The 25,364-nt window shown below is 48.0% G+C and overlaps 1 protein-coding gene across 1 annotated transcript in view; it reads right to left on the bottom strand.

Moving 5' to 3' along the window:
- Nucleotides 1-2,705: 2,705 nt before the first annotated feature.
- LOC144499231 (diacylglycerol kinase iota-like) overlaps nucleotides 2,706-25,364 on the bottom strand; it is a 207,635-nt gene continuing 184,976 nt past the window's right edge. The window contains exons 25-27 of the mRNA XM_078221349.1: nucleotides 9,142-9,211; nucleotides 3,756-3,796; nucleotides 2,706-3,218 (exon numbers count right to left, since the gene is read on the bottom strand). Of these exons, the coding sequence (XP_078077475.1) occupies nucleotides 2,706-3,218; nucleotides 3,756-3,796; nucleotides 9,142-9,211 (624 nt within the window). The remainder of the gene's footprint in view (nucleotides 3,219-3,755; nucleotides 3,797-9,141; nucleotides 9,212-25,364) is intronic.

The raw sequence follows: 25,364 nt of genomic DNA, 5'->3' as shown, positions 1-25,364 counted from the left end.
GATGGATGAGAGATGCTGGGCCCGATTTTATCTTCGTGTTGTGCCAGTTTTCGGGTGTGAAAACTTGGTAAAGTCGGGCATGAGGCGAGTATCGCAATTCGCGCCCACCTCCATGCCGGTTCCCCCTTTAACCAAGGCCTGAAGATGGCAGCAATCGGGACCGCGATGAGCGCGACGGCCATTTAAATGCATTTGCGTGCATTTAAATTGACTTAATAGGCTGCACACCCAACTTTACCAGCACTTCCCCCTTCACCACCCATCGGCGCAAAACAGACATGCTCCATAAAAGTCCGATTTGGGCGCTCCAGTTAGTGAGAAGGTAGGTGCCTAGTGTCTGACAGCTCTTTGCTTGGGATCGATGGGGAGGTGGGGGGGTCCGCTGCCACCCGTGATCAGTGGGGGGGGGAGGGGGGCGATCACTCTGCCTGAGATTGGTGTGGGGGAAGGGGGAGGGTAGATCACTCTGCCTGAGATCGGTGTGGGGGAATCGGGAGGGTAGATCACTCTGCCTGAGATCAGTGTGGGGGAAGGGGGAGGGTAGATCGCTTTGCCTGAGATCGGTAGGGGGGGAAGTGGGGGGAGGGGCCTGCGAATGAACTGGGTGGTGGGGGGGGGGGGGGGGGGGGTGGAGGGGGGGGGGGTTCAGTAATGTTAGGGGGGTGGGGCAATGTCTTTGGGGGCCAGGGGTAAGCATTATCCAGCCCGGGAAGGATGTGGAAAGGGAGCAGCCTTCTATCATTTGTTTTGTGCATGTGCAGTTGGAGGCGCCGATTGGAGCTGCAGGATTTCGGGTGCGTTAAGCCCCACCCACAGGCTTGTGCAGCACGATTCGGAATCGCTGATATATTTTCAGGCAGAGTGTATATGGGGGCGCCTGAGAACGGGTCTAAAAGTCGGATCTGAAACACTCCCAGTTTCAAGTCTGCCCAGCACTTAGAATCAAAATGGTAAAATAGGACCCGCTGTGTTAAATGTGAAGGATTCATACCGGAGTTTCTGATGAGTCACCCTTTCTGCCTCTCTTCCACATTGGTGCTGTGTCCCAGACTCCGATTCACAGCTGTCACTTGCTATCCACTTGCTACTGGAGCCGTTCCACAACTCAGTTTTCCTTAAAATATGAAAATAATTTATTTTTTATTTCAACATAATATCTGAATCTTATTTCCTCTTGGGTTCCTCCCCTTTGCTCGGCTTCTGAGGCTGAATCAAACTGGAGTATTGTTTCACGAGAGTCAATCGCCGGAATTCTACCACCTCACCCGCCACGGAATTGGAGCAGGTGAGGGTGGACAACGGAAGTGTCCGTTGACCTCGGGGGGAGGCAAGGATTTCCGGTCTTGCTTGAGCGAGGCCATAAAATCCTGCTGGAAATTTGGAATCATGAGCTTTCGGAGTGCTGATCCTTCATCAGGTGAGTGGAGTCCACATCATGAATAATTTAAGGAATGACATTTGATGAATGTAGTCGGTTTTGACATAGACAGGTGATTTAATTTATGGTTTCCAGAGTTTTTCATTACTGGGTTATTTCTTGCCTCATGTCATACATGTTATGGACTCATAGTTAGAGATGGATTATTATGATGAGATAATAACTCCATCATCATTGTGTCCTGCCAATCCATCAGAAGTCTCTTCCCATGCAGTATAAATTGTGCTCCTTTTACTGTTTCTTGCAACCTGTCCTGATGAATGCAAGAAAAAAAGTTCAACAGCATGTCTCTTTTTTTTTCAGCAACATTCAAGTTCTGTACCACAAAATGACAATTTAACGATAGAATAATCAGCTCAACGTGATTGATAGGAAGGATAATAGATTCTTTACTGAAAGATTTGACAGAAAAACATCTAGAAACCATAACAAGGATAGAAACCATAACAAGGATAGTCTGCATAGATTTCAAGAGGGAATAATATCATGCTTGAATTCACCTTTATTGAATTATTTGAAGAAATAGCAGAAAGGGCTGACATGGGTCGTGTAGTTGATGTGATATATTTGGATTTTCAAAAGGCCTTGCCATCGGGGTAAACAAAGCACTGAGGTTCACTTCTAGAGGAGCAGACTTGAAAAGAGAGAAGTTACATTATCTAAAGACATGATATTATGAAAGGGAAGACATGCAAGGATTTTTCCATTTGTAGGGGAGACCAGAATTAGAGGCCATTAACATGAGATAGTCACTTAATAGGGAATTCAGGAGAAATTTCACAATTTGGAGAGTGATTAGAATGTTTAGTCTGCTACCACATGGAGTATTTAAGGCAAAGAGTATAGATAAAATAGAGCTACGTGAAGGAGCAAATTGAGGTTTTGTTCGTAACATGTTGAAGTAGACCGCTCACTTACAATTAGCCCCTACCTGCCATTCACTCTCAGCTCTGTGCTGAACCCATGTGTAATGTCCTGTTTTCATAACAGTAAATTTTCTCTTCAATGTGTAAAGTTTACTAACGACGTGTGTGTATAAATAAATGTGTATGTTTCAGTATGTATGTGAGTACATGCTTGTGCATGTCTGTAAACGTGTGTAAGTGTGTGCATGATATGTGTTTACGTATGTGTATACATGTGTGTGGGTATGATGTGCATGCCTATATGAGCTGACGTTTGTTACCTGAATGTGGTAAACCCTGACTTCTCATCCTCAGCCACCCCCCCTCCCCCCACCCAAATTCCTCCAGAGATTCCCAATTGCTTAGATGGTTATCGGCCGGCTGATCCATACACTCCAGAGACTTCCAAATTTCATTCCTGGTCTGTGTTGAATCAGTTGAAACCAGAGTGGGGTCCTACAACTGACCTCAAAGTCCTTGCGGATTAGGCAGGTGGAAATTAGCCACAGCTCTTGCTGTTGAAAGAAGATGCACATCAGGATGCCAAGGTAGGGTTCAGCTGTGATTCCTTCCATTGCGTAATAGCTTATAAATGTACAGCTGGCAGACAAAAGAAATGGCCACTTGGGAAAGGTGCAAAGTGGCACCGTGATGCAGTACCCCAGAACACCAGAGGAGCTGAACAAAGTTGGGAAGAAGAGACAGATTACAAGTGGGAGATTACTTCCACAGGATTGGGGGACATACCCAGGGGAAGGCTCCACCACCAAATCTGGCATTCCAGGGGCTGTCCCTGCTTTCTGTATGGCCACTATCTCTGGGTCCAAAATGAAGAGCTCGTCTTGAGCAACCTCTGTCACAAAGTGGAGGTGCTCCTGAGGAGAAAAGATAAAACGTTCATACCTTAAATACTTTTAACTGTCGACAATCAATTATTAATAAATGCACCTTTCATCTTTTATAGTATACTTAATTATTAAGTCATTATTGACATTCTATTGTTCATTAAAACTCACTTAGTTATTGATATTCATCGATAATTATATCCTAGAATTAATTAATAATTAGCTACAAACTGCACTTCACATTTGCTACACTAAAATGAATGGGGTTAGAATTTACTCAGCCAGACTACAAGAAAACTGCCAGAATGTTTCACAAGAAATATATGTGGGATCCTAACATGGTATCTGCCTCAAGTTGCACGGAATCTCACAGTATCTTAACCATCTACAGTGAATGTTATGGCCCCCAGCCGCCAACACGTTTGAGGTGGTGGTGGGATGCATAAAATAAAGCAGGTTGCCAGTCTGTCACCTTCCCGCCCACCCTAACCTGTCCCCCATGTTATGGGGGAGGGCTGGGTGGGTAAGGTATCAGTGTTTGGGGCACTGCTAGTTCTCGTCTCTTACCTGGGCTCGGTCAATGCGATAGAACCGGTCCAAAGATGTTGCTGCAGAGATAGAAAGGAAAATGAATGTGAAGCAGAGAGTCAGAGATATAAGTGACATTGATTTGAGAAAATAAACTGAAAATTAACTGACAGCACCTAGAGAATCATAAATACAGCGACCAAAGAGATAGGAACCAAATAAAGAACTAGAGTCATAAGAAGAACAAGTGCCAAAGAAATATCAATAAAATAAACGGCACGGTAGCACAGTGGTTAGCACTGCTGCTTCACAGCTCCAGGGTCCCGGGTTCGATTCCCGGCTCGGGTCACTGTCTGTGTGGAGTTTGCACATTCTCCTCGTGTCTGCGTGGGTTTCCTCCGGGTGCTCCGGTTTCCTCCCACAGTCCAAAGATGTGTGGGTTAGGTTGATTGGCCAGGTTAAAAATTGTCCCTTAGAGTCCTGGGATGCGTAGGTTAGAGGGATTAGCGGGTAAAATATGTGGGGGTAGGGCCTGGGTGGGATTGTGGTCGGTGCAGACTCGATGGGCCGAATGGCCTCCTTCTGCACTGTAGGGTTTCTATAAACTAAGGGAACTCATTCCCTTAAATACATTATGCTGTCAAAATTACTTTGGCTGGAATTATTTTTTTCATACAAATAGAGGAGTAAATTTAAGATGGATCCGATGATGGGGGTGAAATTGTCATGTACAGCATTAGGGTACACGTTCATGGCCTTGAATATTGTATATTTTTTAATGTTATCACCTCCAATAATATAGGAGAGATATGTCAAACAAACTTGTTTCCCATTTGTGATGTTAACTGATCCATTTAACAAAAGGATCATAGGGCGGGAATTTCTGGCCCTCCCGTGGAATTTCCATTGGCGGAGCCGGCTCGCCATTGGCTGCAGATGGGATCTTCTGGTCCCATCAATGTCTATGGTGATTTGAGTGGCTGGTCTGTCCTGCCGCCGGGAACCCGCTGTGGAGGAGATCACTTTTGACAGGACTGGAAAATCCCACCAGCAGGAATGGCTGGAAAATCCCATCCCACAGAATGGTTGCAGCATAAAGGGAGGCCATTCCAGCTTTCAGCGAGAGAAACTCTCTTAGTCCCACTCCAATAAAACAAATACACATCATTTGCCCACACAAAAGAATGGTGGTTGCTCCCATGAGCTATATTGCCTGGCCTGCTAATATAGTGATCTTTTCTCAGAGATAGTTGTCTTCTGTATATTTGAATGTTATACTGCACTCCCCATCACCCAAACCTGCACCCCCACAACCCTCCGGTGTAGGTACACCCACAATGCCATTAGGGATGGAATTCCAGGACTTTAACCCCGTGATAGTGAAGGAGCAGCCGATATATTTCCAAATCAGGATGGTGAATGACTTGAATGGGAACCTCCAGGTGATGATGATGTGTCTGCTGCCCTTTTCCTTCTAGATGGTGGAGGTCATGGGTTTGGAAGGTGCTATTGAAAGAGCCTTTGTGAGTTGTTGCTACCTGGAGGTGGCTCTATAGTTTAAATATTTCATGAGGCTGTGTTTTTTAATTTTGTTAAACACTCAGGAGAGGCAGCAGCTGAAAGATGTTGGAAAGGGTTGGATCCAGCCCCACCCCACCTCCAACCTCATAGACAAGGATAGCAAGACCCTGCATCCCTCCCACCCCCACGCAGGAACCATCTCCCACTGATCAGACTGCTCTGGAACCATGATCAAACCTCCCGAAATCATCTCCTCTATTAGGCTCCAATCAGACACCCACCACAACTCATGGGTCTGATGACTCCAGACCCACAAGTGAATACCCTTCAAGATGAGTGGGGGGGAGGGATGGGGTTCCACAAGGTGCAAAACACTAGGGCCTATTCTCGAGGAGGACCAGGCTCATGCTACTGAAGACAGTTGAAGAGATAAACAGAAAATTCCACAGGAGAGCGCCACATGTTGGCAGCAGACAGGTGGTGATTGGCGGTGATGGATTCACATAGTGGGCAACTATTGGGTGCCAGTTGACAACTGGTGGTGATGGGGGTCACATGTTGGGCAGCAGTAGAGAAGGGTCATGAATCATGGGACTGTGGTTGGTGATCTGTGGTGCCAATGATTGGTCAGGTACAGAGTGCTTCATGGGTGATGGTTGACAGTTGGCTGCAGTCACATTGTGCAGGATGAGGCCCCAGGTGCCATCAAGGTTTGAGGGGAGGGGAGGTGGCTGTGCAGCAATGAAGAACGATGGAGAGGTTGTGCAAGAACTGCTAGAAATCAGACTGAGTGATATCAGTTACCCTAAACATTACTGAGCTAACGGAATGTGTTCCTGGTTCAGTCGGTCCCAGGACTGGACAAGACTGGTAGGATACTGCAATCTGGCTGCTGCTAAAGGTGGGAGAGAATAGTGAGGACACCAGTGTCTGACCTCTGGTTGTAAAACTACCTTCCCTCCAGGGTCAGAGTGCCTCCAAATAGCCATTTCCCTCTCCTGTGGCTTTTGCAGCAGATAGCACAGCTTCTGTTTCAAGAACATTTCCCCAGTCTAATAACCTCTCCAGACTCGCATCATTCCTCCCTCTCCTCTCCACACCCTCAATACTTGGAGTACTGCGCGCAGTTCTGGTCACCTCATTACAGGAAAGATGTTGAAGCCATTGAAAGGGTGCAGAGGAGATTTACAAGGATGTTGCCTGGATTGGGGGGCATGCCTTATGAGGATAGGTTGAGGGAGCTTGGTCTCTTCTCCCTGGAGAGACGAAGGATGAGAGGTGACCTGATAGAGGTTTACAAGATGTTGAGAGGTCTGGATAGGGTAGACTCTCAGAGGCTATTTCCAAGGGCTGAAATGGTTGCTACGAGAGGACACAGGTTTAAGGTGCTGGGGGGTAGGTACAGAGGAGATGTCAGGGGTAAGTTTTTCACTCAGAGGGTGGTGGGTGAGTGGAATCGGCTGACGTCGGTGGTGGTGGAGGCAAACTTGTTGGGGTCTTTTAAGAGACTTCTGGATGAGTACATGGGATTTAATGGGATTGAGGGCTATAGATAGGCCTAGAGGTAGGGATATGATCAGCGCAACTTGTGGGCCGAAGGGCCTGTTTGTGCTGTGGCTTTCTATGTCTATGTTCTATGTTCTATAATTAAAGTTCAGGGCGGGGGGAATATAAGGGACCCAGAAACTCGTGATTTCTCTCCTGAGCCCTGGTCTTGCCAAGGCTGCAGTTTCTGAAGTGATGTCTGGGGGAACATTCAATCCCAAGGTCTTGGAATATTTTTAGTGGGCCCAGAAGAAGTCCGAGTACCTGCCCTGGGTCTCAAAAATGTTCTGGCCTGCTCGGCTTGAGGCCCAGCCCAGATCGCCACCCGGATTCCCTAGGTCGGACCAGCATCTGGCTGGTCCACTTGGGTACAATATCCCATCCTTTGAGTGGGGAATTGTAGCCGTGCCTGTTTTATGATGCCTGCGATGTGCCTACAGCGTTGGACATCTGGAGGCAAGTTTGGATTGGGCCACACAAGATACTTGCTTTGCCATTTTGGCCGCACGATGTATTTCTCCCCTTGTAGGTTTCAGGTACATCAGTGTTTAGTGCATCAGCTGGGAGTGACGGTAGTGGTCAACACACACTGCTTTCTGTGGGTCTGCTGCTGTTTGAAAGCAAGACAGAGTTTGAAAGCCACTCCAGTGTTTGTCTTGCATAAGGTCAGAATGGTATTTGTGGAGCAATGTTCAAGGGTAGATTAATAGAAGGCGCTCAGCCATCTCTGGCGCACATTTTCTGACCGTTGGGAGATTCAATTATGTGAGGTACAAACAGATTAATGTTGAACATTACATTAAGCCTTGGAATATATTCACTGTTTAGGGGTACATCAGTGGAGAAAGTTACTCAAAACCAAGACAATTTGGGCAGTCATTATATTCAGCTCAGGTAAATATTGTTGCCTATTTTTCATGGTCAGTGAATAAAGAATAAATATGATAATATTGTTAACATCAATGATGGTGTGAAGATAAACATGGTACCTTGTTGATGATGTTTTTGCTTTTATTTGATTTATTATTGTCACATGTATTGGGATACAGTGAAAAGTATTGTTTCTTGCGCGCTATACAGACAAGGCATACCGCTCATAGAGAAGGAAAGGTGAGAGTGCAGAATGTAGTGTTACAGTCATAGCTAGGGAGCAGAGAAAGATCAACTTAATGCAAGGTAAATCCATTCCGAAGTCTGATGGCAGCCGGGAAGAACTTATTCTTGAGTCATTTGGTACGTGACCTCAGACTTTTATATCTTTCTCCCGATGGAAGAGGGTGGAGGAGAGAATGTCCGTGGTGCGTGGGATCCTTAATTATGCTGGCTGCTTTGCCGAGGAAACGGGAAGTGTGGACAGTAATGATGTCACCCTATAGGCGTAATGATGTCACCCGAACGCATCGATTTCGATCAGATGGGCAACCGAGGCGAGTGAGTGGGTCACATGAGTGGCCCTCCTTCATCTCAGTGAGCCGTAAGATTGAAATCTGGCTTGTTCACTAACCACGAATAGGATTAAACACATTACATACACAGCAAATATTTCATAAGTTATAGAGAAAGCTTAACTATTTATATATTAATAGAACTATCATCAACTGGACAGCATGATGGCACAGTGGTTGGCACTGCTGCCTCACAGCTCCAGGGACCTGGGTTCCATTCCCGGCTTGGGTCACTGTCTGTATGGAGTTTGCACATTCTCCCCGTGTCTGTGTGGGTTTCCTTCGGGTGCTCCAGTTTCCTCCCACAGTCCAAAGATGTGCAGGTTAGGTGCATTGGCCATGTTAAATTGCCCCTTAGTGTCCCGGGCTGCGCAGGTTTCGGGGATTAGCCAGTAAATATGTGGGGTTACGGGATCGGGCCTGGGTGGGATTGTTGTTGGTGCAAGTCGATGAGCCGAATGGCTTCCTTCTGCACTGTAGGATTCTATGATTATAACTTCAAATGATAAAAACAAACTAAATATTTACACTTTGGATGCATGGCTCTCATTCAATGTTGTGAGAAATCAGCATGTGCCTCACTTCCCTTGCCCTTGCATTACATGCATATCACTTCAGTCCTTCTAATAGGAAAACAACTACATTTCTATGATTCTATGATTCTATGGAGAGAAATCAGTAGAATGTGGTAACTCTACACAATGGTCAACAAAATGTCTCGTGAGCTGTACAGAGGACCCATGTGGGCCGCATGTTGTCACTGGGCCACAGGATGCCCACCACTGATTTACAGGATAATGAATGTAGAACAATGAGTTCTCTTTGATGGCATTATTCTTTCTCATGGATTGAGAAGAATAAGAAAAAAGGAGGCGGAAACACATTGCCCTTGCTGCACATCTGCAGTTACTTACAGTCAAGGAAGCACCATTTGGAAGAAAGATTCTGTGAAGACCACGTCCGTCGCTGGGAAGACTCACTGTCCTGAGAAGAAGAAAAACTCAATCACGCATCTGGGAAATTTAAGATGTACAGTGTCACAGAAACTATAACCAGTTTGGGTCGAGGTACTATGATATCAGATCGCCCCATAAGCAGTCTCAGTGTTGTTAACAGAGGTTGACACATTCTGCTATAACTCTCTCTATTGGAGGGCAAACGGGAAAGAGCTATAACAACATGTTGCCCGTGATCTGGAGCAGATACCTCTGTCATGTGAATTTTGTCACTTTTTCTAAAGGTTGATTAAATGAACAGTTAATGATTTAAAGCTTGATTTGAATTGCTAAGTCACCTTATTTTACATCAGAACAACAGTAATAATTCATTCCACAATTTATCTTTACATAATAATAAGAAATGCTCAACATCCTTCACTCTCCCATATTAATGAGTCATCTTAGTTAATGTAAAACAGAGTAGCCCCTCTGCATTCTGGCCTGTAGCCTGCGGAGTCGTTTACCCTTGTGGGAAAATCTAAGATCAGAGGCATAATCTCAGAGTAAGGCGTCGCCGATTTAAATCGGAGATTGAGGAGGAATTTCTTCTCTAAGAGGGTAGTGAATCTGTGGAATTCATTACAACAGAGGGCTGTAGATTATTAAATATGTTCAAGGCTGAGAAACAGAGATTTTTATTCAGTAAGGGAATCAAGGGTTATGGGGATAGGGTGGTGTTAAATTCTCTATTACTGGGGTGTATCCCAAAGAACTCACATCACAACCAGACATCGGGGAACACAGTTATTTACTGCAGGTCTTACTCGCTCCACACTCCAAACAACAACTACCCACTCAGAGCAGTTCCCAGGGGAACACCCTACTCCCAGGTTCAGCTAACCAGTTCCATTAAAGTGGCGAGGCCCCAACATACATAACACTCCTCCCCTCTAAACAACAATCTACCATAACAACAACCATAATCTAAAATATTTACATAAAATTACAACTTTTTTTGCAGAATTTCCAATATATTGTGATGAACCCACAGTTCATTTACATAATGATACATTTCTGTCTTTTGTTTGCCCACCCATACATCCAAAGGACATTGACATGATCAATCTGTCAGGGGGATGACAATCCTGTGGGGGTTGTTTCCTGGGAAGTGGAACCAGCCTTTGGTTCGTCTCCGGCAACCGTGGCCTCGGCGAAATCACCCATCTGTGGACTCTCTTCCCACACACAGTCGGTCGCCAATGTCGGCTTCCCCAGTTTCCTCTGCAGAAGGAGGAACTATTGGTTCCATGCCTTCCCTTCCTGGCACCCCAGCTGGCGCCATCCCGAACGCTTCTAAAATTGTTGATCGGGTCCCCATCCCTTCATTTGAAGCCACAAGCAATTGGTCTGCCATGCCATTGTCAAACTAACTCGTCCTGAGTTTCCACTATATAGGACAACGACGCTGTCTTGGCTACAATTGCGGCCAGAACCCACTTCTCCCACTGAGTGTAGTTCCTGGCAAGTACCAACTCGCCCTTCTGCAATGCCTTCAGCTTGGCATGTTTTGTCCAACAGTCATTTGTGCCTCCTGGTTCCTTTCCACCACTCTAGTCTCATCGGGCCTCCATAGGTCAAATGTTGCACACAACTATCTCCTAAACATCAATGCCTCTGGGGAGCATTTTGTTGCTGCATGGGGTGGTGTTCATGTACACTCTCAAGAACTGGTTTAATCTTTGCATTAATGACCCCTCCGCCATAAAGCCTCCAGGGAGTGTTCAACAAACTGTACAAAATGTTCCGTTCAACCATTCGTCTCTGGTTGTAGGACGCAGACTTTACCTGACGAATTCCATAGAGTTTCATGTACTCTTCAAAGTCCCATGAAACGAACTGTTGTCACTTAAGTTGTGTGCGCGTTGACGGCCACCAGTAACATATGGCCTTCTGCTAAATCTGAGTGCCACACGCCCAAGGCCCCTTTGGCCATTCCCATGGGCACAATGGTGAAGCGGGTGATGCTTTCTGAATTTTGGAACACGATATGCAAGAGCCCACTTTCTCCTCTACATTCGCATCGACCTTTGGCCACCATACATAAACACAAGCCACCTCTTTCATCCGCATCACCCCTGGGTGTCCTTGGTGCAGTTTCTCCAAAACTGCTCAAGGGGGAACGACAGCCGCATGCGCCACAACAAACAATTGTCCTACACCAACAATTGCCACTGCCGGCTTAGATATGGCTTTAGTTCCGGATTCTTCTGTCAGCTTGTTTTTCCCTTGCGGGCGAGGTCTACCATTTAACTAAGGATGGGATCATTTTGAGTGGCGTTTTTTTACTTTAGCAGCTGTTACCTTATCATCTTGTGATAGGTACATGATTCGGATAATCTCGTCCGTGACCTCTTTGTGACAAGGCAACGACAGCCTGGATAACGCACCTACCTTTTCATGTTGGTCGGACTGGTGATAGCGGATTTCATGGCCCAATAATATCAATGCCCACCTCTGTAATCAAGCTGCGGACATAGATGGAATCCCAGAGTGAGGTCCCAAAATTTTGGTCTGTGGTCCGTCAGTAAGACACACTTTCTGCCACACAGATAGTGGTGAAACTTGGTAATCCCAAAAATTATGTTGAGTGCCTCCTTCTTTATTGGTGCGTAGTTTTCTTCCGTTTCAGAGAATGACCTATGCGCGGATGTAATGGGCCTGTCTTTCTCACTTGCCATCAAATGGGATAGCATCGCTCCCACACCATATGGCGAAGAGTCTCAGGCCGGCTGATTTCCTTTCACTGGACTGAGCCCCCATGTCCACCTCCATCTTCACTAGTTTCCCTTCTACTCTGGGCATCGCCCAGAACCAGTCTGTTTCACCTTGCACAGACAAAATGCTTAATTTTTTTGATATGTTTATTGAAAATTTTCTTATTTTACATAGCAAACAAACACAGATACAGATTCACACAGACTCGCATGTACATTCCAACACGATTGGGCTCAGGGCTCCCCGTGGCTAGGGGACAAGCCCCTGGTATCCCTGGCACCACCCCGCCCAAGTCCCATCTAATTGCACTGGGAATGACGGTGATAATATAAAACAAAAAGGTAGAGGAACGCCGCTGGAGAATCAACTGAGCGCCCAAGCAGCCCAGGCTATAAACTAGCGAGTGGAGAAAAGAAAGAGAGACAGTGAAGGAGAGAGAAGAAAGAGAGTGAGAGGGAAAAGAGAAAGGTCCTCATGTTGGTGCCCACACCTCGGCAGGGTGGGCAGGCATACTTGGGTAAAGGGCCAGGATGCGGCCATCAATCGGGGGAGGGGGGGGGTTCTGTGGGAGCACTCGGGGTCCTGGGGCCATTGCGTGCAATGGTGAAGCAGGTTTACCTCAGCAGCTGTTACCTTATCATCTTGTGATAGGTATATGATTCGGATAATCTCGTCCGTGACCTCTTTGTGACAAGGCAACGACAGCCTGGATAACGCACCTACCTTTTCAGTTGATCCAACTGGTGATAGCGGATTTCATGGGTATCTACTCACCCGGCTCCAACTGCAGCATCCCAACATGCGCTATAAATAAATTCCAGGTCTTATAGAACCTAGCAGTGGACCCATGTAACGTGCATCTCATCTTCTCCAGCTTAATGATATCTACCACCTCCTTCACGCACTGTGAGTGCGTCAGGGGTGCACCTGATTTCCATCTAAACAGGATTAGTCGTCTTGCCAGGAGTGTTGAGAAAGCTACAAAATCCGCTTGGAATTTTGGCAGCAGTGGATTTAAAGGCACGACCTCAAACAGAGCAGCCTGGGGGATGCACTTATATCCCGATCTAGCGCTGCCGCAATTGTCTCAAATATCGATGTCCAGTGATGGGCAAGCCCAGAACATATGTAAGAGGATGGTGGGAGCTTGCCGGCACCGTTCACAAATGGGGCTTGTGCTTGGGTACATACTAGAGAGTCTAATCCTAGTTCGATATGCTTTGTGAAGAAGTTTACATTGTATCACACCCAGCTTGGCACATATTGAGGAGGAATGTACTCGTTGCAGCGCCATGTCCCAATCCTCCTCTGAGAACTCCTCCCCCAGATCTCATTCCCATAAAGATTTAAACACTGATAGAGAGTTTTGTTGGGACAGAATTTAAGAATAAAGAACAGAACTGATACCACACATAGTAATAGAAGGCACGAAGAAGATGTCAATGGAGGCACGAGGTGGGAGTGTCGGAAATTGGAGGTCCGTCCTACGCACAAAGTCTTGAATTTGCAAATATCTGAAAAAAAGCGTTGCAGGTAAAGCAAACTTATCACCACCTGCTGGAATGAAGCAAACACATACCAGTCCCGGAATGTTCTGATCCCGTACTTGGCCCATATGTTGAAGGCACCGTCCAAAACAGACGGAGGGAAAAAATGGTTAGCCGATACTGGGAAGGCCAGCGACCAGGCCTGAAACCCAAGGTGGCGTCTAAATTGCGCTCAAATTCTAAGAGTAGATTTGACAAGTGCATTCCTAGTATACTGGGAAGAGGGAAAATTTACCGGGGAACATCTTAAGGCAGCCAGGGAAGACGGAGCACAGGAGGAGGATTCTGACTACAGCCATCAAGGAACCTCCTGTTGCCTCTCTCTCTCTGCACCCAACATACTACTGCTCTCATATTGGCTGCCCAATAATAAAATAGAAAATTGGGCAATCCCATACCCCCCTCCCGTTTAAGGCTTTGCAAGACTGTCCTCCGCATTCCTGGGTGTTTCCTATTCCACAGAAGACTTGAAATGAACCGATCAATTCTGTGAAAAAAAGATTTGGGGATGAACACCGGGATGCACTGAAAGAGATCTAAAAATTTAGGTAGTATGTACAACTTCACCACATTGATACGGCCCACTAACGATAACGGGAGGATGGACCAACATTTGAGGTTCTGTTCCATCCACCCCACGAGTGGAGCCAAGTTAGCTCCAAGCAGCCCACTAAATTTGCTAGTTACTTGCACTCCCAAATAAGTAAACTGCCCAGTGACAACCTTGAAAGGCAGGGTGAGAAGTGGGAGGCTACGAGCTGTTGCATCCAAAGGAAGGAGCTCACTCTTATTCAAGTTAGCTTATACCCCGAAACATAGAAATCATAGAAATCATAGAAACCCTACAGTACAGAAAGAGGCCATTCGGCCCATCGAGTCTGCACCGACCACAATCCCACCCAGGCCCTACCCCCACATCCCTATATATTTACCCACTAATCCCTCTAACCTACACATCTCAGGATACTAAGGGCAATTTTTAGCATGGCCATTCAACCTAACCCGCACATCTTTGGACTGGATAGATGTTTGGTCATGCCCGCACATCTGCGGACATGACCAAACCTCTCTAGTATAGATAAGACTTTGGGAATCGAGTTGGACGGGTCGCCGACATACAATAGTAGGTCGTCCGCATACAACGATACTCTCCGCTCGATTCCCTCCGATCAATCCCCACCACTCGTTTGCTGTTGCAAAAAGCCGCAGCAGGAGGTTCAATAGCAATGGCAAATAACAGGGGGGAGGGGGGCATCCTTGCCTAGTGCCCCGGGACAAAGGGAAAACAGCTAAATGCACATCGTTTGTCCAGACTGAGGCTAGAGTGGCGGAGTATAGTATTTTGATCCAGAAGATTAGTTTTGGGCCGAACCCGAACCTCCTGAGGGCATAAAATAAATAATCCCATTCCACCCGATCAAACGCTTTTTCAGCGTCCAGCGGGATTAACATCTCTGGTAGGTTGGAAGTGGCAGACGCATACATAATGTTAAACAGCTGCCAAATATTCGAGTACATATGTCTATTTTTAATGAACCCAGTCTCATAAGCGAGATGACAGAGGTCAGAAAGTCCTCCAAGCGAATGGCTAGAATCTTAGAGATCAGTTTGAGATCCACATTCAGCAATGAGATCAGTTTATAAGAGCTGCAGATTTGTGGGTCCTTATTCTTTTTAAGGATAAGCGAAATTGTCACTTGCCTCAAAGTCTGTGGGAGAGAGCGGTTCTCATATGATTCATTGATCATGCGCAGTAGCAGGGGAGCCAATCTATCCATAAATTTTTTGTAGAGTTCAATGGGGTACCCATCTGGTCCCCGACATTTCCCACTTGACATAGTTCTGGCCGCCCTAACAATTTCTTCAACGTCGATTGGTTTCTCCAGTGCCGCAGCCTCTTCCCTGTCCACCACGGGGAGGTTCTGTGCACCAAAGAATTCCTGAAAGTCCGCCTCATTGGTGATACTTTCCGAGCTATAGAGGGTAAAAGTCCCTAAACAGTTCATTTATTTGCTGTGGATCAGTAGAGGCCCCATTCGGAGTCTACATTTGTGGTATTAGACTTTTGGCGGAGAATTAGCACAGCTGATGAGCTAGTAGCTTGCTTGCCTTGTCCCCATGCTCATAATGTGTATACTTAGATTTGAACAGCATCTCTTCCACTTGACGTGAGGACAAGGTCTCAAAATCTGCCTGTAGTAGTAAACGTTCCTTATATACCTCTGGGGACGGGCCCACAGCTTATGCGGCATCAACTTGGGCGATACGCCCTGGTAATTCTGATAACCTCCTATCCCTCTGCTTTGCCTCGTGCGCAGAATAAGATATGATCTGGCCCCTTAAATAAGCCTTCAATGTCTCCCATAAATAGCTGCCGAGACTCCCGGAGCATCATTAAACTCGAAGAAATCATTGATTTGGGTTAACAGAAATCTAACACATTCATCATCAGAGATCAGACAAGTATTAAATCGCCAAGGCGTGCGGGGGACCACCCTCCTCCCCAATACCAAGTCCATTGTCAAGGGAGCATGGTACAAGATTACAATGGTTTCGTAGGAGCATGAGCACACAGTCGGGAGCAACTTATTATCGACCAAAAAGTAATCTATATGTGAATATGTTCAGTGGACAGGCGAAAAAAAAGAATATTCCCTACTGGTTGGGTTAAGAAACCTCCATGGGTCCGACACCACGTATTTTGTGAGAAACTGTTTAATAATTTCTGCCGACTTGGAGGAGTGGTCCAGGGCAGGATTCAACCAACAGTTGAAATCTCTGTTCAGTATCAGCCGATGTGAATTCAAATCTGGAAGTAGCGCGAAAAACGACCGGAAAAAGTTTTCACAGTCACAGTTAGGGGCATACACATTGGCTAACACCAGGGGTGTCCCATTTAATTTACCCATGACAATGGCGTATCAGCCATTTGAGTCAGAAATGACATTGGCTACTAACAAGGGTAAGGACTTGTGGATGAGGATTGCCGCCCCCCCCGCGCCTTGGTGTGAAAAGTTGAGTGAAAGCATTGACTCCCCCATCCTCTACAGAGCCTAAAATAGTCCACTGGCCTGAGGTGGGTCTCTTGGAGGAATGCATGTAGGTCCCAGTTGTCGAAGATGCTGAAATATCTTAGAGCGCTTAACAGGATGATTTAATGCCCTGACATTCCAGCGAGTGAACTCGATCGCTCCGAGGTCGGAGCGTAAGGGCCTCCTACCAGAATCCCATATTCCTAACAGTAGCATGGTGTCCCTCTTTACTGGAGAGTCTCCATCCAACCGCTGACATCGGCAGACGCCAAACCCCAAGGCCCCACCCTCCCCACCGGCCATGGGGAACCACGATAAAGAGAGGGAGGGCTTGAAAGTGGCCAAAGCACACCCACAGAGAAAAAAACATAGCAAAGAAGACACAAAAACATCCACACAGAGCAAACCCGCAAAAACAGCGTCCCACACCCTCCCAAACAGGGCACCTGTGCCTCCAACACTTCCTTATCGTGGTGCCTTTGCAGCACTCCGCATGGGACACAATCTCCATCTCCATTCCCATCGCGGTCACAGGTGTTATAACCTGAAAAGGTCTGTAGAAATACCAAACACTTAACAATTAACCTAATAGTCGCAAAACCCATTACCCTTTCCTGGCCAACAATTCGATCCAGGTATAGCATACAGGTTCATAAAAAACTAATATCAGTTTACATCCGCCATGCGGTCACCTGATTTAAAAGTCTGCTCCACAAATTTCATCACCGCCGCCGGATCCTTGAACTTGTGCTCGGTTCCATTGTTGAGAGTAATCCTCAAGCAGGCTGGAAAGCGAAGCCCAAACCTGACCTCAGGACAGTCACGCAGAAGTTGTTTGACATCAGCGAAGGCCACCCTTCTCCTTGTCACCACCGAGGTAAAATCTGGAAATATCAACAGCTTATTTTCCTGGTACTTCAGAGTGGTAGCCTGCACTGCTTGCCGCAGGATTCTGTCTCGTGCCGAGGTGTAATGTACTTGTACAATAAAGGACCGAGGAGCTTCTCCCAGTCTGGGCTTAGCCCATAACATTCTGCGTGCACCATCCGGAAGCGGCTCATCCTCAAGTTCCAGCACATTCTTCAATAGCTGGGCGACAAAGTCTGTGATATTTGGGCCCTTGATTCCCTCCGGAAGGCCTATCAGACGGATGTCATTTCGTTTTTGGCATCCTTCCATCTCATCACATTTCTCCCTTAGGGACTTAACCTCCGATGTCAAATGAGTAACTTGGCTCTTCAGCTCCGAGATAGTGTTTCCACTAAATGCCTCCGAGTCCTCAAGCTCCTTCAAGCGGTTCTTGTGGATGATGGTGACACTTTGGAGAGATTTAACAGTGGATCTGAGCTCCTCTCTCAGTTCATCTATCTTGGCTTGCAACTCAGTGGCCCATCGGTCCAACTTACTGTCCAATCTTTGCATGGCCTCCATAATAGCTTCCCCTTGTCCTTTCGCTCAGCATGCTCTGTTCAGGGACCCCTCTAGGAGTGGCAGAGTCCCACCCCACTGCCCCCATGGTTCCACTCTTTGATTTTGGTTTGCCTCCTGCAATTTTGCCAGTGCCAGCGCCCGTGGGCTTACCCATTTCTTCCAGCCTGGAGTGCTATTTCTTGGTCTCCATATCAAGCTGTCTCGCTGTTCGAACTACCACAGTTCTTACATGGATGCTTTTCAATGTGGTAAACCACTGTTAGCTTATTGCCTGTGTGTGTGTGACATGCCTGGATATGCCCCTGCCGGACCTGCCTGGGACTCCTCCCCCCCCCCGGTCCAGGTATAAAGGTGACTGCTCCCCACCCCCTTGCCTCAGTCTCTGGGCCAGTTCATCGGCATGGGTGTGCTCCAAGTCTTTTGCTAATAAAAGCCTATTTGTTCTTGCATACAAACTAGTCTTTGCTTGATTGATAGTGCATCAATTTTATTAGCAAAAGTTTTGGGATGGAGCAGATACTAAAACCTGATAGACTCGAATTGGATCCTCAAGCTGTAGGAGCCTCTAACAGCTTCAATCACTGGCTGCGCTGTTTCAAAACTTTCCTCTCCGCCTCCGCCTCCGTCGTCCGGACAGAAACCGACAAGCTACACGTGCTCCACGCCCGGGTAAGCGATCAAGTATTCTCGATGATTAGAGACGCCGAAACTTACAAGGATGCAATCGAACTTTTAAAAGGCCAGTACAACAAACAGTCTAATGAAATCTACGCCAGACATCTTCTGGCTACTCGCAGACAACAGCCAGGAGAATCGGACGATCAATTCCTGCGTACGTTGCGAGCACTTGGCAGGGCCTGCAACTGCAAGGCCGTAACAGCCGCCCAAAACACTGAGGACTTAATCAGAGATGCCTGTGTCACGGGTATCCGACAATGACTGCTGGAACAGGGTGGGCTGGACCTACAAAAGACTGTGGCGCTTGCCGACTCGTTAGAGGTGGCCTTCCGTAATCTCGAGGCCTACACCCCCGACCGCAGGGGCGCATCGTGGACACCGCGGTCGCCGCCACCTCTGTACTCGGGAGGGCCGCAGGCCTACGCCACGTCCCACCAATGACCCGACCGCTGTGGCAGTCTCCGGAGCCCGAAGTGCCACTTCTGCGGCCTGCGGAAGCACCCCGGACAACGCTGCCCGGCGAAGGATGCGATCTGTTCCGGATGTGGAAAGAAGGGCCATTACATGAAGGTATGCAGGGCGAAATCGACCTCCAAGCCCAGTAGCGCTGCGTGCGACCCGCGGAGGCCGCCATCTTGGACGCCATCAGCCGCGTGTGAGCCGTGCGGGCCGCCATCTTGGACATCATCAGCCACGTGTGGGCCGCCATCTTGGACGCCCTGAGCCGTGCGGGCCGCCATCTTAGACGCCATCAGCTGCGTGTGAACCGTGCGGGCTGCCATCTTGGACGCCGTCAGCCGCGTCGCAAAATCCAACGGTGGCTTCGGTTACGCTGGACCAATCCAGGCCTCACCAACTCGCCAGGTCCATGATGGACATCGAGGTAAACGGTCGCACTACAAACTGCTTATTTGACTGTGGGAGTACGGAGAGCTTTATTCACCCTAACACAGTGAGTCGCTCCGCCCTTTCAGTACTGCCAGTGAAGCAAACGATCTCCATGGCTTCAAAGTCCCACTCGGTGGATATCCTCGGGTACTGTGTGGCGACTCTGACTGTACGGGGCACAGTGTACAAAAATTTCAGGCTCCTCGTGCTGCCACAACTCTGCGCTGCCGTACTCCTGGGGCTAGATTTCCTGTGTCACCTTAAGAGCGTTACCATGGAGTATAATGGGCCTTTTCCCCTGCTCTCCTTTTGCAATCAGCAGTTCGTAGATCGCCCACCGCGCACCACCTGCAGCCTCTCGACCCTTAAAGTCGCCCCTCCCTCACTGTTTGAAAATCTCACCCCCAATTGCAAGCCCATCGCCACCAAGAGCAGATGGCACAGTGCTGGAGACAGAGCTTTTATCAGGTCTGAAGTACAACGGCTCCTGGGGGGGGAATCATTGAGGCCCTGGAGAGCCCAAGTAGTAGTTGTTAAGACTGGGGAGAAACATCGCATGGTCATTGACTACAGTCAGACCATTAACCTATACACGCAGATGGACGCGTACCCCCTTCCCCGCATATCTGACATGGTTAATCAGATTGCACAATATCGGGTGTCCTAAATCTGACCTATAATAAGGAGAAGTGTGTATTCCGCACACACCGCCTCGCCATCCTTGGTTGTGTTGTGGAAAACAGGGTCATCGGTCCCGATCCCGACCGCATGCGTCCCCTCCTGGAACTCCCCCTCCCCACCAGCCTCAAAGCACTCAGGAGATACCTGGGCTTCTTCTCGTATTACGCCCAGTGGGTCCCCAATAATGCGGATAAAGCCCGTCCGCTCATCAAATCCACCTCTTTTCCCCTGACGGCAGAGGCCCGCCTGGCCTTCGGCCGCATCAAAGCAGACATCGCGAAGGCCACGATGCACGCTGTGGACGAATCCATCCCGTTCCAGGTGGAGAGCGATGTGTCTGACTTCGCCCTCGCCGCCACCCGTAACCAGGCGGGCAGACCCGTGGCCTTCTTCTCACGAACCCTCTAAGGCCCTGAAATTCGACACTCCTCTGTCGAGAAGGAGGCCCAAGCCACAGTGGGAGCTGTACGGCACTGGCGTCACTACTGAGCTGGTAAACGATTCACCCTACTCACGGACCAACAGTCAGTTGCATTCATGTTTAATAACACGCAGCGGGGCAAGATCAAAAATGATAAAATATTGAGGTGGAGAATCAAGCTTTCCACCTACAATTACGACATCTTATACCGGCCCGGGAAGCTCAATGAGTCCCCAGACGCCCTGTCCAGGGGAATATGTGTCAGTGCACAAATAGACCAATTGCAGACTCTCCATAACGACCTCTGCCCCCCGGGGGTCACCAGGGTTTTTTCACTTCATTAAAGCCCGTAACCTGCCCTACTCCATTGAGGAAGTCAGGTCTATAACCAGACACTGCCAGGTCTGCGCAGAGTGCAAGCCGCTCTTCTATCGGCCAGACAGGGCACACCTCATAAAGGCCACCCGCCCTTTCGAACGCCTAAGCATCGACTTCAAGGGCCCCCTCCCCTCTTCTGACTGCAGCATATACTTCCTCAACATCATTGACGAATATTCATGTTTCCCCTTCGCTATTCCCTGCCCGGATATGACCTCAGCCACGGTCGTCAGGGCCCTGCACAGCCTCTTCACCCTGTTCGGTTTCCCTAGCTATATCCATAGCGACCGGGGATCCTCCTTTATGAGTGATGAGCTGCAACAGTACCTGCTCTCCAAAGGCATAGCCTCGAGTAGGACCACCAGCTACAACCCCAGGGGGAACGGACAGGTAGAGAGGGAGAATGCGACAGTCTGGAAGGCCGTTTTACTAGCTCTGAGATCTAAAGGTCTTCCAGTCACCCGCTGGCAAGAGGTCCTCCCTGATGCACTACACTCGATTAGATCACTCCTTTGCACAGCTACCAATGCTACCCCTCATGAAAGAATGTTTGTTTTCCCCAGAAAGTCCTCCTCGGGGACCTCACTACTGTCGTGGCTGACATCCCCAGGCCCTGTCCTGCTCCGGAAGCACGTGAGGACCCATAAGTCAGACCCCCTGGTCGAAAGGGTCCAACTCCTCCACGCCAACCCCCAATACGCCTATGTAGCGTACCCCGACGGGCGGGAGGACACGGTCTCTATTCGAGACCTGGCATCCGCAGGTGCCCCAGGGACCACTACGACCCACAACCCCACACCCCCAACCCCCGTATACAGCACGCCTGAGCCCCAGGAGCCGCCACCACGCACCCGACAATCAGAAGGGACTATAGACAACTCGAGCGACTACAGCCTGGCGCCTGAACCAACACCGCGGCCACCGGAACCGACACCACAACGGGCACTACGGCAGATCAAGCCCCCAGAGAGACTAAATTTGTAATTCTGTAAATATCGTTCCAACCACCTCACCCCCGCCGGACTCTTCTTTAAAAGCAGGGGGTGAATGTGGTAAACCACTGTTAGCTTATTGCCTGTGCGTGTGTGACATGCCTGGACACGCCCCTGCCGGCCTGGCCTGGGACTCCTCCCCCCCTGGTCCAGGTATAAAGGTGACTGCTCCCCACCCCCCTGCCTCAGTCTCTGGAGCAGTTCATCGGCATGGGTGTGCTCCAAGTCTTTTGCTAATAAGTGCTTATTTGTTCTTGCATACAAACTAGTCTTTGCTTGATTGATAGTGCATCAATTTTCACCTTACTTCAGCCTTAACTGGGCGAACAAAGACAGCAAAGGGTTCCCAGCCGAGCTGCAAGTTGCAACTCTTCCCCCTCACTTTAATGCGCCCTTGGTTGGGTGAAAAAAGAAACAGCACAGTGTACCCAGGTTGATCTGACAGTTGCAGTTTTTCTGACACAGGAGTTCTTCCCTGGGCTGCTTTTCACTTTAAATCAATTCACACTTGACTGAGTGAATAAACTACAAGACGGTTCCAGGCTGAACTGCAAGTCCCAGAATGCCTTTCAATGAGCTCTTGCTGCAAAAAAAGCAATCCAAAAGTAGAAGTAGCAGTTTGCAATTTGCAGCAGGACCTCAGTGGCTCCTAATTCCCACCTTAATTCACCCTTTCCTGGGGGAAAAAAGAACACAGAGAGAGTTTGCAGACTGAGCTGAAATTCACAGCCCCTCCCTGCTGAGCACACATAGTAAATTCCAACTGGCAGGAAGGGATCTAAAAATAACCTTTTCCAGCTAGACTTTCGAAGTTCTCTCTTTGCAACGGCACTCCAGGTATGTTTAAAGTTTGGTTGATGTACATTCACCTCTCTCCAGACCTCAACAAACAGCCAGATTTCAAGAAGGATCTTGCCATCTGTGGATCATGCTTCCTCTCACACCAGCCCCATCTTTGATCCTACAAAATGTTTAATTTAAACTGCATTTTTTCTGTTTGCTCTGTTTCATCCACATGGACTCTTTGTCCTCATCTATTCTGGCCACTTGCCACTTCATCCTGCGTTTCAGCCTGATCACTTTGACTATGTACTCTCCTGGAGCACTGGCGCTCTGCAGTTTCGGACAATGTGGCCCATTTCCCGACAGTTCCAGCACTGAGCTCCCTTCTTCCAGCAACTGGATTCTGTGTGACCCCCCTCGACCACAATGGCGGCATTCCTCAGGCTGTGACTGACTCTTTGGCGTCTCTGCCAACTTGTGCACCCTCACATTAGCACCTAAGCTGCTTCCCTGGCAGCTCATTCCATTGAGATCGCAACCTTGAAAACCTTCTTAAACTCCAGCTGCGGCTCTGCCAGTCGTCTTCACTGAATTGTTTCCTGTTGGAGGCCACATACAAGCCGGTCCCATAGCGCGTCCTGAAGGAAGGTCCCAAAATCACAATACTCCGTGAGGGTAGCCATGAATTTGGTGATGGTCTCACCCACCACCAGGTCCTACCTGTAAAATCAGAAACGCTCCACAATCAGCAGCAGTTTTGATGCGAAATGTCTCTCCAATACAGAGCACAATTCCTGGAAAGACTTCTCAGTCAGTTTCTCCGGCTCCAGTAAACTCTTCGGGACACCGAATGTTTCACTTCCAACCGTGCTAAGAAAGACCGGCACAATGAGGTTGTCTACCACCTGATTCTCTGTCACAAATATGCGGAATCGTTTGGTGTAGGCCATCAATGCCTCGGCTACCTTGTCAAACGCACCTATCATGTCAAATTTTCCCACCATTGTTCTATGCCGGTGGCAGGGATTTTCCGTCCCCTGAACCTAGGCCCAAAGCCTGTTTCCCGCACTGGCTCCTACATTCCCTGCTTCCGGAGCATTCGGTATTCCCTGTTGCCCACAACTAGGTCCTCCTCCGATTGTTCCGTGATGATCAATGCCAGTGACGGCCATGAAGACAGACTTGCAACTTTTGCCAGCACCCGAGTCCGTCCAACTCGCTTTTTTCCATCACGCTGTCTTATCCCTGTGATCCTATCTGTCCTCCGACAGTTTTCTTTGCACACGGCACTGTGAATCTCAAAAGACAGTCCGCGATGAAGGTCCCAATCTTTCACCTTACGAGTCGCAGGTCACGCCAACCTTTGTCGCCAGTGTTACATTCTTTTCTACTTGGGTATATCCCAAAGAAGTCACACCATAGCCAGGCATTGGGAAACGCAGGTATTTATTGCCGGTCTTACTCGCCGCACACTTCAAACTACAGCTCCCTTCACAGGGCAGTTCCCGGGCAAAGCACCCCAGCCCCAAGGTCATCTGACCCGTTTCCTTAAAGGGGCTATGCCTCAACATACATAATAGGTGGGAAAGTGGAGCTGAGGATTATCATATCAGATCAGTCATGATCTCATTGAATGGCAGAGCAGATTTTATGGGCTGAATGGCTTATTGCTGCTCCTATGTCTTATGAATCCTTGTCTTACCTGTAGCTTCCTGTATTCATTTAAGTTGCCTACTCTGAGGGCTCTTGGCCTCAGCATTTAATCCCAAGAAAACTACCTCCCCAAAGACTCAATTCCCAGACTGAAATAAAAGGGCTTTCTGATGTAATGTTTATTTTTCTTCCTTTACAGGTTGTGGGCAAGACCAGCATTTATTGCCCATCTCTGATTGCCCATGAGGAGGTGATGGTGAGCCACCTTCCAAAATACAACAAAATGGCTCGCTGGGTCTTTTGAGAGGGCAGTTAAAAGTCTACCAAATTGCTGTGGGTCTGAAATGACATGTTGGCCAGATCAAATAAGGATGGCAGATTTCCTTCCCCAAAAGACATTAGTGAATAAGAGTGAGGCATTTCTTTGATTACGTGGACAAGCTAAAGAATTGTTGATAATTTAGCCTCTATGGAAAATGGGCAGAGAGCTAAATTCCAGTTTCCCCCACTGAAAGAGATACCATTCGATTCTGATAAAAGTAGTGGTCAGCTACAAGCAACTTGAGTACGACCTTCATTCCAAACTTATAACACATGTGAAAAATAATTTCATCCACTTTGGAACTAAAGCCCTTCAGTTTTATTGTAGGAAGAATATGCAAAAGTGTAAAAGTCTGAAGGAAAAATTCTAATTATTCTAATAAAACTTTGAATTAGTTGTGCATTTCTAAAATAATCTATAGGCACACACTTGCTTGCAACTATCTGCCCTCTGAAAAGGCTCAGTGAGCCATTGCGTTGTATTTAGAAACGTGGCTCACCATCACCTCCTCCAGGACAATCAGGGATGGGCAATAAATGCTGGTCTTGCCTATATCCTGTGAAGGAAGAAAAATAAACATTACATCAGAAAGCCCCTTGATTTCGGTCTGGGAATTGA

This window comes from Mustelus asterias, chromosome 9 (assembly GCF_964213995.1).
Source record: "Mustelus asterias chromosome 9, sMusAst1.hap1.1, whole genome shotgun sequence".
Taxonomy (NCBI): Eukaryota; Metazoa; Chordata; class Chondrichthyes; order Carcharhiniformes; family Triakidae; genus Mustelus; species Mustelus asterias.
Note: the sequence above shows the minus strand (reverse complement) of the source record. Positions and strands in the feature narration are given on the sequence as shown.